Source organism: Gopherus flavomarginatus, chromosome 12, assembly GCF_025201925.1.
Source record: "Gopherus flavomarginatus isolate rGopFla2 chromosome 12, rGopFla2.mat.asm, whole genome shotgun sequence".
Taxonomy (NCBI): Eukaryota; Metazoa; Chordata; order Testudines; family Testudinidae; genus Gopherus; species Gopherus flavomarginatus.
In genome coordinates this window covers 46488023-46501716 of record NC_066628.1, presented here as the reverse complement: position 1 = coordinate 46501716, position 13694 = coordinate 46488023, and the positions used below count along the sequence as shown (strand labels likewise).

The window sequence follows — 13694 nt, the reverse complement described above, 5'->3', positions numbered from 1 at the left end:
GTCTCTAGCATTTATAATGCTTTTAAATATATAAAAAGTGTTTTTATTTTGGGGGGGGTCGCACTCAGAGGTTTGCTATGTGAAAGGAGTCACCAGTACAAAAGTTTGAGAACCACTGAATTACAACCTGTCCAAGCCCCTTTTTATACCCGTGCAGCAGTCTGCATGGGTAAATTTCCCTAATGTAGACTGGTCTTAAGTGAGAGAAGAATTCATCTGAGCCTTCTTCCTCAGTGCTTGGCCTCAATACTTGGGCAGTCCTGCTGTGTGCTGTTAAGCCCCATCCTGAAAAAAAAATATTTGTTTAACTTTAAGCTGGTGCGTGTCTTGGAAGCATGAAGTACCTTAAGCAGCTCCTCCTGCCTCAGCGGTGGCTGCCTTTGAGTGGAAGATGAAATGATTCCTATACACTGGAGGGGGTATAAACCCTGCCAGAAAGGATGGGCAAAGGAAAGCCGGTCCCCAGAGTGGAAATGCAGTGACCCTGGAGCGGGGGCTGCAGGAACTAGTGTAGTTCGTCCCATCCCTGAGTGAATCCCGTGGCACCTCAGGGGTGAAAGGCGGTGCCTGGAGGCCAGCTCCTACTCCGTATGAACACGACGGGCCCATCCCTGAACTCCCGGCGCGTTCCTCACCTCTGACGCGCCCCTCGCTCCGGGGCATTTCCGCAGCATCCCACGGAGGGTCTGGGCTTTAGTGGGCGCTCGGGATGGGCGCGTCTGCCCTGCTGCAGTGCGAGCTGGCAGGTGATCAGGGCTGGGTGGAGGGGGTGGTTAGCGCCTAACACCTCCCCCTGGAGCGGAGCCACACGCGCTCTGGGCACCGCTGCCCGGGGGGAGCTTTGGCAAGGTGCGGGCTGCGCAGCAGCTCTCCCAGCGGCTCCGGCAGCGGGCTGGGCTCCAGCGCTCCGGCTGGTGGCGGCGGGTCCGGGTGTGAACCAGAGACACTCGCCGGGCGCTCACCTGCTGCTGCCAAGCCGCCAGCCCGGACCCCGCCATCCGCCTCCCAGCCCTTCCCCTCGGGGAGCGCCCTGGCCCGGGCCCCCGCTGCCTGCGCTCCGCCTCTGCGCTGCAGCTAGCCCCCTTCCCTTGCGCCCTAGCCCGGTCCCTCGCTGGGCTCCGCCGCGCGGGCCATGCCCTGGAGCCGGCGGGACCGGCTGCTCATCCTGCTGCTGCTCGGGGCGCTGCTCAGCGCCGATCTCTACTTCCACCTCTGGCCCGAAGTGCGGCGGCAGCTGGCGGGGGCCGAGCCGGGCTGCTCCTGCCGCCGGACGCCGAGCCCCGCGCTGCCCCCTGCGCCGGCGGCCGCCTCCCCGAGCGCCCGGGCGCGCAGCGCTGGCGGCTCCAAGCTGCGCCGGCTCTTCGCCCACCCGCTCTACAGCGCCCCGGAGCCGCCGCCGCCTTGGGGGCCCGAGGAGACGCTGCTCAGCCGGCAGGAGGCGGTGCGCTACTACCGCAGGAAGATGGTCCGCTGGAACAGGTGCGTCCCTCCCGGGTCCCCTCCCCGCCGGGGCCAGGCTCCTAGCTCGTCCCGGACACCCCCCGGGGACAGCCTCCTTCCCCCCGACCATGGGCGTCCCCAGCCCGCAGTCCCAAGTACCCCCTTCTGCTTCTCCCCTGCCCCAGCTCGCCCCAGCCCCCCTGCTGGAGCACGGGTGCCCCTGCCCACCCCAATCCCACCGCTCTTGGCGGATACCTACCCGGCTCCCATTCACTGCCTGTGTAGCTAGGCTCCCCCCACACATACACTGTGTGTCTTGCGTCCTGGGGGCATCTGCTTTGCTCTCCGGCTGGTCTCCAGATCTCCAGGCTTCTCAGCTCCCTCGGTCCCTGCCACCCTGTCCCCAGTGACTGTCTGCGGGATGCCCCATCTTCCCTGCGGACCCATGTTCACTCTCCTCTCAGGCAGGGCCCCCGCTCTGAGAAGTGTCAGGCCAGATGGAGACCTCCCCCAGGCAGTGCACAGCTGGCTTCATTGTTCTCTGTGATGCCCGGTGGGAGGCTTCATAGACTCATAGACTCATAGGTCAAAAGGGACCAATATGATCATCTAGTCTGACCTCCTGCACAAGGCAGGCCACAGAACCCTACCCATCCACTTTTATAACAACCCCTAACCCAGGACTGAGTTATTGAAATCCTCAAAATTGGTTTGAAGACCTCAAGCTGCAGAGAATCCACCAGCAAGCGACCCATGCCCCACGCTGCAGGGGAAGGCGAAAAACCTCCAGGGCCCCTGCCAATCCGCCCTGGAGGAAAATTCCTTTCCGACCCCAAATATGGCGATCAGCTAAACCCTGAGCATGTGGGCAAGACTCACCAGCCAGCACCCAAGAAGGAATTCTCTGCAGGACCATTCTCCAACTTTGCTGTAAGAGCATGTCCCAGGGTTTCCTTTCTCCAGGCAGCCTGTGAGATCATCTCTCTATCTGGGTGGCTCTTCTCTAACTTCCCTGGGCTGATTTCTTGAGTCAAAAAAAACCACAGTGCTGACCCAGGCTTATTTGGGCAGGTGGGTGACAGCCAAGCGCTGTCCGTGGTGAGCGAGGCTGGGCTGACTCTGCTAGACAAATTAACCCCTTTTCAGGGCTTTGGATTGCTGTTCATACCGCATGTGGCCCCAAGGCCTGTAATGGCCCCTATCAAAGGTTGGCATTGGGGACTGACCCTGGGATCTACAGCACCAGAAGTACAGCCCGTGGGCAGGAGCACTGTTGCTGTATGCCCACCAGAAAACACCTAGCCACTAGCCGGAGTGTGGAAAAGAAGTGAGCAGCCCCTCCTCTAGGGATCCTCCAGAGCAGGAACTGTGGGGAAAGATCCCAGGGCTGGACGGAGGAATCAGGCTGCATGGACGGTCCATGATGGAGGAGAGGCCTGGATGTGGCCCTAGGTGGAAAAGGGTTCCCCCTCTCACAGATTCCTGGGATCCATAAGGTTGGGAATAGGAGGAGCCTCCAAATTTACAGGCAAACTCCCCCGACTTCCTTCCCCCAAGCTCCTGCCCAGGGTTTTTCCTTGGGAGGGGTGATCTGGCTCATTCATGTAGCCTCGCAACACAGCTGGGGGAAATGAGTTTTATTTTTGTCATCCCCGTTTTGCAGAGGGCATTGTTGAAGCTCAGCAATGGGCTGATTTTTCAAAGGTGCTGAATGCCTCCAGCTCCCACTAACTGCGGGTGCCTCAAGGCCTTTGAAAACCAAGTCGTAAATATCTTGCCCAAGCTCAGACGGGCCAGTCCGTGGCAAAGCAGGGAATGCTCTGACCCAGGTTTCCTTCCTCCCAGAAGACCTTCCCCACTCTCCTAGCCCATCGGCAGCCCCATAGAGCTGAATACTCTACAGCTTCACCCTTAGCAAGCAGGACAATTAGGTTCCTAGCTGTGCTTGAAACAAAAACGACTGTGGCTGGGATGGAACCTAGTTCTATGAATTCTCTTTTATTTCTCTAGGGCAGAGTATGTGGAGCAGGGATCCGGATATGGCCCTAGCAATGAAAATAAGTAATTGCCTCTTCTAAAAAAACAGTCACCGTACAAAACAAATGTGTGTCAGCGAGGGGGCTGTGTGCCAAAGTGCGCTGAGACAATAACCTTTGTAAATGCAATGCTTGTGCTTGTTTAGCTACTTATCTGCAACCTTTAAACCACAGGGTCACTTCCCCTGCTTGACTTTTCTACGGGACATATGTTGGCACAGCAGCCAAAATCATCCTCACAAACCTGCCTGCATATCTAGTTGGAGCACGCACTCTAAACCGTGCAGCTTACGTGTCACAATTTCATCCTTTTTTTTTTTTAACAAGAAATGATCTTGGATCCAGAAGATCAATGGGAGATTGTTCTGGGTCAGCACTGCAAACTTTACGTCTATATAACCACCGGGATGTAACAGTGGAGATAAACAGGCCTGTCACTTACCGTAAGGGCCCGATCCTGCTGTCCTGCTGGAGTCAATGGCAACAGACCCATTGACTTCAGTGGGCGTGAAGGCCAGGTGCATTGTTATAACAATATTCAGCAGCAGAGAGCAAACGTATGAATGCTTGTAGCGCGCCTAGCTAGTGACAGAGAGGTGCCCCTTTCGCCCTTCCGAGTCGTCGTCTAAACAGCATCAAATAAAAAGAACAGGCTGCTACATAAATTTGACTCCAGAGATTAATACAGAAAACAAACTAAAATGGTGCTTGAGCAGAATCCTAACTGTGTGATGAGACTGCTCCCACGGAGCCTTTTCCCTAAGGATCTCAAAGCACTGCAGAGACATTCGTTAGCAATGCCTCTCGCTCCCCTTTAGTGGTCCTTCTGCTCAGTTTACACACAGGCAAACTGAGGCAGAAAGAGGTGAAGTGACCAAGTCAGTGGCAGAGCGGGAAATAATGCCTGGTGTGCTCACTGCTGATACTTCTGGAGAACCACTTCCCTGTTCTAACCATTAGCCCACATTCCCTCCCTCCGAGATACTCTGGGCCCAATTCCAGCCCCAGTGGGTGAAAGCCCCAGGGAAGTTAATCAGGGGAGTGCCCACATATGTTGGCACTGAATTTGCCCTTTTGTCCTTATATGGCACACTTTCCTGTAATAGTGCCCCTTGCCACGGTATATGCCAATACACCATGTGATGCTGCATCAACACACCTTTTCTCTCATGCTATGGCTCTGGGTCCCATCTCAGAAGCCTGAGGACGCTGCCTCTTTGTTATCAGTGCAGCCCCAACCATTTTCCTGTGGTCCGCAGTTTTTCTGGACTATTGGAAGCTACTGCGCTCCCCCTCCACCCACCAACTTGCTGTCACAGCAAGAAAGCCTGGCCCCCGCTGGAAAGGAATTGCAGCAACGCAGCCGGGCAGGCTTTCAGAAGTGACAGTTGTGCAGAGAAAGGCAGGGGGAGTAACTGGCAGCCATCTGTGCTGCGTGCTGTGTACAGCAGTTTGTGAAGAGGAAGAGGGGGTGTGGGCAGGAAGACCAATGACTTGGGGAAGGAGAAAGTACAGGGAAGGAGTTGAGTGAGCGCGTGAGGAGAGCTGGTAGGGAATTTTCAACAAACCATTTTTACGTTGGAAAATGCTGATTCATCGACACCGAAACAGCTGCCAGGAAAGGGGCAGGTTTGCCAAAACTACAAAATTTGGAACATTCTTGGGGAGAAAAAAAAGTTTTGGTCTGGTTAAAATGCCCTGGTTCAACATTGGCTAAACGAAACATTTTGTTTTCCTGTTGGAAATGACTTTTCGGTTTGAAATGTTAGGTTATTTATACTAAAATATAAAAGTTAAAAATGTTGAAAGATCAAAACTGAGACAAAATGCTTCGAGTGACCCAAGGGTTTTTTTTTTCAGACTATCAGTTCATGAAATTTGAGGTTTCAGCTTTGGAGCCCGCTTCAGGATGAGAAAAAATTTCAATATCTCAAATTTGTCGTGGGGCAGGAGACCAGTTTTTGGCAGCAGCTAAGAGGGGACCTGGTGTTCTGGAGAACACCAGTCAGATGGCTTAAATGGGAACCACTCAGCTGGGGAGTGAAAATCATTCATAGATGTTCCCTAGAGAGATGCAGCTTATTCTATGTCATGCTACCCAGTCCTAAGATGTTCAGCCCAAAGAAGATCACATGAGAAAGGGGGTCAATTGCTTTAGCTAATGCTCAGTCAATGGTTATCCTTATCACAAAACCAACACCCAGTTCAGCTTACTTAACAGTTCCTGTGCTGGAGATACACAGGCTCCAAAGCTGCTCATAATTCATGCTGGCTATCTAATTTATACCCAAGATAAACTCCAAACCTGCTCCTACTTTACACTTTAAGAGCAAAAGCACACACCCTTGCAACAGTGTTATAAAAATCTTCACACACTACTACATAGATCCTAGCAAGCACCGCTTCCTTCCACCCACTAGGTCTGCTGCGAGGGGAATCCAGACCTTTGCACTCTGCTTTCCGTGGGGTGTTTTGAGCTCCTGGAGCTTGAATGGAGTCCAGCTACTGCATCTTTCTTGGGGTCCCTGCGTGGACTCTCAAGGTGTTGGAACTTGTTCTCCAGCCACCTAGCCCCTCTGGGTGCAGCACTGACCTTTCAGTCTCCCCAGCACTTAAACACACCGCTCGTCCAGAACTCCACCCCAACGGTGCAAAGCTTCTGGTTTCCAGCTGAACTCTCTCAGAGGCAAGCAGTGGTTGTGAAGCAGTCAGCTTGCTTTGCCCAGTCTAACATCTTTATGCTCTTTTATATTTAAAACACAGAAGAGTACAGATCATACAAAACTATAAACACTAAATGCATGGCCCTGCCTCAGGTTCCTCACCACTCTTTGGGCTGGAGTCTGAGTCTCTTGGATTGGCCAGAATCCTCCAGGCCCTCTGGGATCAGGCATAGGGCAGGAGGACCCTGCCCATATCCAACTGCAACCTTGCCCTCTTGGCCTGGAGAATATGGACCCCCAAGTTAGCAGATCAGCCTTTACCCTTTTAAAATCTTCAGCCCCCTACCCTCCCATGTCAGGTGAAACCCTTGCCAGGTTCCCCATATGAACACAAACCCCCCTCAGGTGACTGTTACCAGGGTGACTTGGTCCCTGCTAAACCAGTTCTTCTGGACAGGGACCAGTTCTTTGTCAAGCATGAACTAGTACCCAACAATTGGGTACTTAAGAGCCAAATCCCCTCTGTTGTTCTTTTGTCACCAGCCTTTGGAATTTTCAACCCGGCCTAGAGGCAAACAGTGTGCAGCCTGACCCAGCCCTATAGGGTTCATAACCTCACACAGAATTCATCAGTTGTACAGATATAGTCCCAATCCTGCACATTACAACAGCCAGTTTGTCATAACTAACCGGTCCTGGGCCAGAGATTAGATTCCCAAAAACATTTGTTTTCTGTAGGTCAACGGGAGTCAGGCTGAACTGAGACCAAGATCATGCCCAGAATGACAGTTTCTAGCCCCACCTTTGAGTGGCGAGTTTGAGAGTTTCTTAGCTTCTGTGCAACCTCCCTCACCTGGTCTGGTCAGGCCAGACCCCAGCCTCAGGTAGTTGTCCGGCCTACATTTCCTTTGCAAACACAGCCTACTGCTGCATTGGTGATCACATGGGGCCAGAGACAGAACCTCAGCCTAACAGGTGACCCAGGTATTCACGCCAGTCCTGGCACCTCCAACGCTATAGACTCACCTGGGCTTGCTACCTTTGGCAAACACATTGCGCTTGCACACATAGAATGACATTTTTCAGAAGTGCCTATGCAACTTTGGAGCCTTAGTCTCATTTTCAAAAGTGCTTTAGGTACTGAAGTCCCATTAATTTTCAATAAGATTTAGGCTCCTACGGCCCAGATCCTCAAAGTTATTTAAGCACTTGTTGATTTCAATGGGAGTTAGGCACCTAAATAGGTTTGAGGACATGCCTAAGAGTGAGAACACAGAAGGACATAAATATGTTAGACACCCAACTCCTATTGAAAACCAATGACACTTAGGCACCTAACTCATTTAGGCAAATTTGATAATCTCATTGTGTCACTTTTGACAAAGGCACTTAGGGTCCTAAATCAGTTAGGCTCAGATTTTGATACTTTATTTTTATTGTTGTTATATAAAATGTAAACACATAACAAAAGAAAACATATATAAATACATGCACAAGGTGGACATACCAGATCAATAAAAACATTCAATGTTCATTAGGTGTAAAACCGGGGAAGGGTGGAGCAAGCCAAAAACAAACACCTGAACCTGTAGAAGTCATGCAGGGCATCGATTGTTACAGCGACTAACTAGATAAATAACTGAGAACACAGGCTCTGCTTTTTAAAGGCATTTAGCCATTAACTAATTTAATTCAGGCATTTAGGCTCAATGTTGCAGCACCTAAGTGATTTAGGAGACTCATTTTCAAAAGGGGTTTAGGCATTTAGGAGCCAAAATCCCATTGACCGTCGATGCTATTTAGATTCCTACGTGCCTCATTTACTATTGGAAGTGAGATGTAGGAACCTAAATCAGGTAGGCATTGCAATGCTGAATGCAGCAATCTCTAAATACCTTTAAAATTCTGGGCCTTCACCGTTCTTGAACATTTCAAGCCCAGCCTCTTTGTGCAAATACTATCGCTTGCTTGCTTTTCAGGGTAGCTTTATGCCCAGTCCCAGATTCTTTCGTAAGTGCCACAACAAGGTGCTTTGAGCTAGGTGGTTTGAATGATGTTTGAAAAGATGCCATCTTCTTAAAGAAGTCCCTCCTGTGTGCAGATCAGATCTATCAGACTGGGGTTGCCTTGCGCCCTAACTTGCCTTCAGAGCTGATCAGAACATTTCAGTGTTGATGAAAAATGGAAACAGAGTCATGGAGGTTTTTTTGAGTGTGTTTTCCAGCCAGTTCTGCTTGTACATGCAGACATCTGTAAGTCTCTGAATGTTAGTGCATACATTAAACACTGGAATAATCTCTCGGGCAGTAGACGTCCTGCTGAATCACACTCATATACAACAGTGCTGAGGGCCATATGAGCACCTGCATAGGTCTGAGACGTAAAATTAGACAGGACAAAGGAGTAGAAAATACCCTGTAGGGGAGAGTCTTGTGTTGGCAGAGGGATGGATTAGTTCACCTAGTGGAGTGTTCATTTCGTTCACTTTTTGTTCTAGGCTTACTGTACGCCTTATCCTTATCCTGTGTTTTAAATTCCTGCATGGTGTGCAGTGCATTAGATACCAGGAGATGTCACCAGTTGAGAGAGATGCAACACAGCCTTTCACCCTGTGCAATGCCACTCATAGCAACATGTGACATTGAATGGCATCTCAGGTACTGTATACCCCCGGCGTTCTGCTGGAGGTATAGGTCAACGCTGACTTTGAGCCCGTTGGTCAGTGACGTTGTAGTGGGGCATCTCTCACTCCCACGGTGCTTCGGGTTATATTGGCCTTCCCCTGTGTATTGACATCACTGCTGTCTCAGCACAAGCTCACGTCAGGCAGTGATGCCTTGTGAGTGTGGGCCCTGGGCAATGCTAGAGGCTGGTGTCTGAGCTGCAGAAAACAAGAGTTAGTGCTTGGCTCCTTTCACCGGCTCTGGCCTTTTGCTGTTTCATACTCAGGAGCCTTATCCTTCCAGGCCCTGCCTAATCTCAGCTGTCTCTATCTCTGTGCTCGTTTCCTTCTACTCTGCCTCTCCCTTCCGATGTCCTCCCCGCTCACGTCTCTATACTGCTCCAACACATCCCCATCTCATCCTTGGCTTATTATTATTTTTCATAGCACCTAGGAGCCCAAGGCACGGACCAGGACCCCATTGCACTAGGAACTGTACAAACACAGAACCAAAGGACAGTCCTCACATGTTCATGCTGCACCCTAGTCTCACCACCAACTCCCCAGTCCTTGTCCCCCAAGCATCCTCTTCAAATCACTGCTTTAAAAACGACGACGGAGTTGGGGTAGGGGGGGTGAGTGCTAACGAGACAATTCAATTGACAGTAGAATACCAAGGGAGAAAAAAATCACTTTTGTAGTGGTAATGAGGGTGGCCTATTTCAAACAGTTGACAAGAAGGTGTGAGTAACAGTAGGGGGAAAATAGTTTTTGTAATGACCCATCCACTCCCAGTCTTTATTCAGGCCTAATTTGATGGTGTCCAGTTTGCAGGTTAATTCCAGTTCTGCAGTTTCTTGTTGGAGTCTGTTTTTGAAGGGTTTTTTGTCTTGATAAGGCAACTCCCATCTTTTCATGTACTATGTATAAATATACCTGCTACTGTATTTTTCCACTCCATGTGTCTGATGAAGTAGTTCTAGCCCATGAAAGCTTACACCTAAATACATTTGTTAGTCTCTAAGGTACCACAAGGATGCCTCATTCTTTTTGCTGCTACTCTGAAATCTGTCACCATACTTTAAAAACTTTTGCCTTCCAGAAAGCCTCCGGCCCTTGCATGCCTCTCCACCACCTCCCATGCCTGAGGTCTGGTGTTGGAGGCAGGACACCTGTCGTACTCTAGGTGTAGGTGTTGCAAACCACAGTGCACTCTCTTCAGGACTTACAAAGAGCCATAGCAGGTCATGGTCGCTTTTTTGTAAATCAGCCTGTTGACAGAATAGATTCCCCAGCCCATTATCTCTTTGGTTGGCTGAGATCTTTCCAGAGTGAGGAAAAGCAAGCTGTGAAAACGGGACCATCAGCAGGTGTAAACACTGTATTCCCATTGAAGTCATTTTACATCAGCTGAAGAGCTCACCCAAGATGCCTAGGGAGTGGGTAGCAAATGGGGGAGGGAAGAGGGTCATAAAGAAATGTGCCAAGCACAGATTGCTCCCCCTGGATTCTATTTGAGATGGAAACCTAGCCACATGTGGATTATTTTCCTGAGACACATGAAATGCTTTGAACATGAGAACAACTTTGATCATGTAACAAACCACAGCAAAACATTAGTGTAAATAAAAAAAATGAGGAGTCCTCCTGGCACCTTAAAGACTAACAAATTTATTTGTGCGTAAGCTTTTGTGGGCTAGAACCCATTTCATCAGCTGTATGACATAAAAGATACAGGAGCAGGTATAACTACATTAAAGGATGTGGGTTGCTTTACCAAGTGTAAATGTTGTGTTGATTAGGGGATGAGGGAAGGTTCCTATTTTCTTCCCCCTGGTGGATACTCAACACATTTTCTTTTGTTGAGAAACATTTTGGGGCGAAGGGAGGCTGAAACTGCATTCCACACACTTTTCCTGCAGCTATGGCCGCTGCTGGGATAGACACTCCACAGAGCATCCATGTAAATGCCAGGATGTACAGTGTGTGGCTGGATCTTGAGGCTCTTGTACAAGGGATCACTTTGCTGTTGGATTTAAATTCACTTCAGCAGAGATCAGCATATTTCTGCCCTGGTTTACTTGTGAAGCAGTTAATTAAGTTTCAACCACCAAGTTCTGCTGAAGAGGCTTTGGGGGGAAAATATATTGTTCCTTGTGCACAGTCAGACACGGCTCGACAGGTCACAGAGCATGTCCTCTGGAACACCAAGGCTGACATTGTTCTATAGCGAACTGAAATAAACCGGACTCCCAGTCTTTCTCCTTTGCGCTGCATATGGGTACCACTCCATGTCATTGTATATCACGTCTTGTAAACGCCCAGCTAAATACGTACACAGCTATGGTCTATGTGCTGCCCTCATCCCTATACTGGGCCTGATTCTCCACTTCATTACTTCAGCATTACACTGATGTAACAACGGAGCATTGCATTGCAGTGGAAAATCAGGCTCGCTTCCTCCAGATAAACACATGCAAGAGACATAGTTTGATTCCGATCTCATTCATTCCAGAATTGAACTTTGTTGAAGTCTATGGAGTATCTTGGATTTACGCTGGTGTGAGCAACACCGGAGTCTGACCACATGTATCAGTAGAATAGATGAGAAAATATGATGAAGACAGCACTGGCAGAACGCTACGCTCAGAGTGGACGAGAAAGAAACTTGGGGCAATTGGCGCAGCTATTGATGTAAACCAGAGCTATAGCTCAAGTTTAAAGACTAGAAAACAGACATGAGAGGAAGTCTTGTCCAGTGGTTATGGCATTAGCATCAGACTTGTGAGACCTGGGGTCAAGTCCACACACTTCCTGTGTGGCCATGTCACTTAGGCTAGATTGCTGAAGGTATTTAGGTATTGCAAGGCCTAACTGATTTAGGAAGCTAAAGCTCATTTGCAAAAGAGCTTTAGCACTTAGGAGCCTAAATCCCGTTGATGGGATTTTGGCACAGAAGAATCTAAATCCCTTTTGAAAAGGAGATTTAGGCTCCTGAATCAGTTAGGCCTTGCAAGCACAGCAACACCTAAATACCTTTAGAAATCTGAGGCGCTGTGTGCCTCAGTTACCCCTCTATAAACTGGTGATCATGCCACTTTCCTATCACACTGGGAAAGATTCCCAGACTCCAGAGACCATGGTAATGGGGGCCAGATATGTATCTTAAGTAGAAAAAAGATTCTCAAAGACAGGCATTAACCATGGCACAGCACCGTACTCTTCAGCCTGGAAACGTGGCAGAGTGCTGGTGAGACCTTCTTTATTTTTTTCAAGTGGTAAACAACACGTGGCATATGCTAGTCACATTGTTCAGTGCCTTAGTGGACGGTGCTCAGATATCACAAGGATGAGCGTCGCAGAACCTGATTAGACTAGAGAAGCAGCCTGAAGCATTTTCTGTGCTAGTTAACAGACTAGTCCAGCACCATGCAGGCCCGTGAACTATACTGTAGTGATATAAATAAATATTTACTTAGCAATGCTAGTTTCTGAGAGTCCTGGATTCACCACTGCTGCCCTTGGGCATGTCAGTTAAACCCACATTTTCATCAGTGGCCTGTCATTTGGATACCCTCTATTATGTGATGCCCAGTTTGAGACACCTAAGACCCAGTTTGCAGGGGAGCTGAGCATCTCCAGTGCCCATTGAAGTCAAGGCGTAAAGAGAAACCTTGGAAATGCTTGAGCACCGTTTAGTTTTTACCACTGATGTGCCTGGCACTTACCCTCTGCAAACAGTCTGCTGTGTTGCAATTGTATAGAACAAACTAGGAGCTGCTGGGAGCTGTGCCTTTTAATACCTTTGCACAGTGCTTTTATATGGCTGAGCAAGCCGGGCACTGAAGGCAGTGAGGTGGCTGTACCTATTCACAACAAAAGCTGGAGAAATATAGTTGAGGGTAACTAAGCAAAAAGCATTTAAGCATTATCAGGTTATGCTGCCGTTCCTGTGACTGGCCATTGATTTGGAATTTGCTTTGGGAATGATCTCAACCAAGAGACTATCTTGTTATAGCAGCACCTTAACAATAACAAGCAACAAAGAGGCCTGTGTCACCTTATAGACTAACAGAAGTTTTGGAGCATAAGCTTTCGTGGGTGAATACCCACTTCGTCAGATGTCTGACGAAGTGGGTATTCACCCACGAAAGCTTATGCTCCAATAGTTCTGTTAGACTATAAGGTGCCACAGGCCTCTCTGTTGCTTTTTACAGATCCAGACTAACACGGCTACCTCTCTAATCCTTAACAATAACAGTAGGCTACAAGTTAGATGCTCAGAGTGAACACCAATTTAGCTATTATGGCAGATATGTGCATGTCTGAGATGTAGGGTCTATATGGGAACTATCTATAATCTGCATAGGTTCTGGAGCAATGCAAATCTCTATTGTGCTCAGCAGAGAAATTACATTTTTAAAAGTCGGGCAACGTGTCGGGAATATGTTAGAAATTTGAAACTAAGATGGATGTTCCTGGAGCAAGTGCATTGTGGGAACTTTAAACAGAATCAGATCACGTAGCTGATTTGATGACACCCTACATCACCAACAAAAACCCATAACACTAAATGCTGGCTGCTTACAGCAACACTCCCATTATTCTGCTGCCTTCTAACCTGGGGCACAGGTCCTACGATTTGGTAATAAGTCTACCCCCTTCACTTTGCAGCTTATTTTGTTTGTGGTGAAGAAATGATTGTAGTTTGCCTTTGGTTATGACGTTTATTTATTACCCAGCCAGGAGCGAATCCGCGCTGCCCAGGCAGTCACTTGCCCTTGTTTGACTTAGCTTTGTCGCTTATTCTTTTGGGGGAGTGTGTATTGATTATTCCTCAGTCACTTCGAAATAAAATATCTAGTTCTCATAAACACGGGAAGCCTTCTGAGA

General features: G+C 48.9%; 1 protein-coding gene across 2 annotated transcripts in view; it reads left to right on the top strand.

The window, feature by feature from the left end:
• Nucleotides 1-1132: 1132 nt before the first annotated feature.
• The window catches only part of FAM20A (FAM20A golgi associated secretory pathway pseudokinase), a 43353-nt gene continuing 30791 nt past the window's right edge, over nucleotides 1133-13694 (top strand). The window contains exon 1 of one of the 2 annotated variants that reach the window (XM_050920995.1): nucleotides 1133-1479. In XM_050920995.1, coding sequence (XP_050776952.1) covers nucleotides 1133-1479 — 347 coding nt within the window. The remainder of the gene's footprint in view (nucleotides 1480-13694) is intronic. The other variant, XM_050920996.1, reaches the window with a different exon arrangement.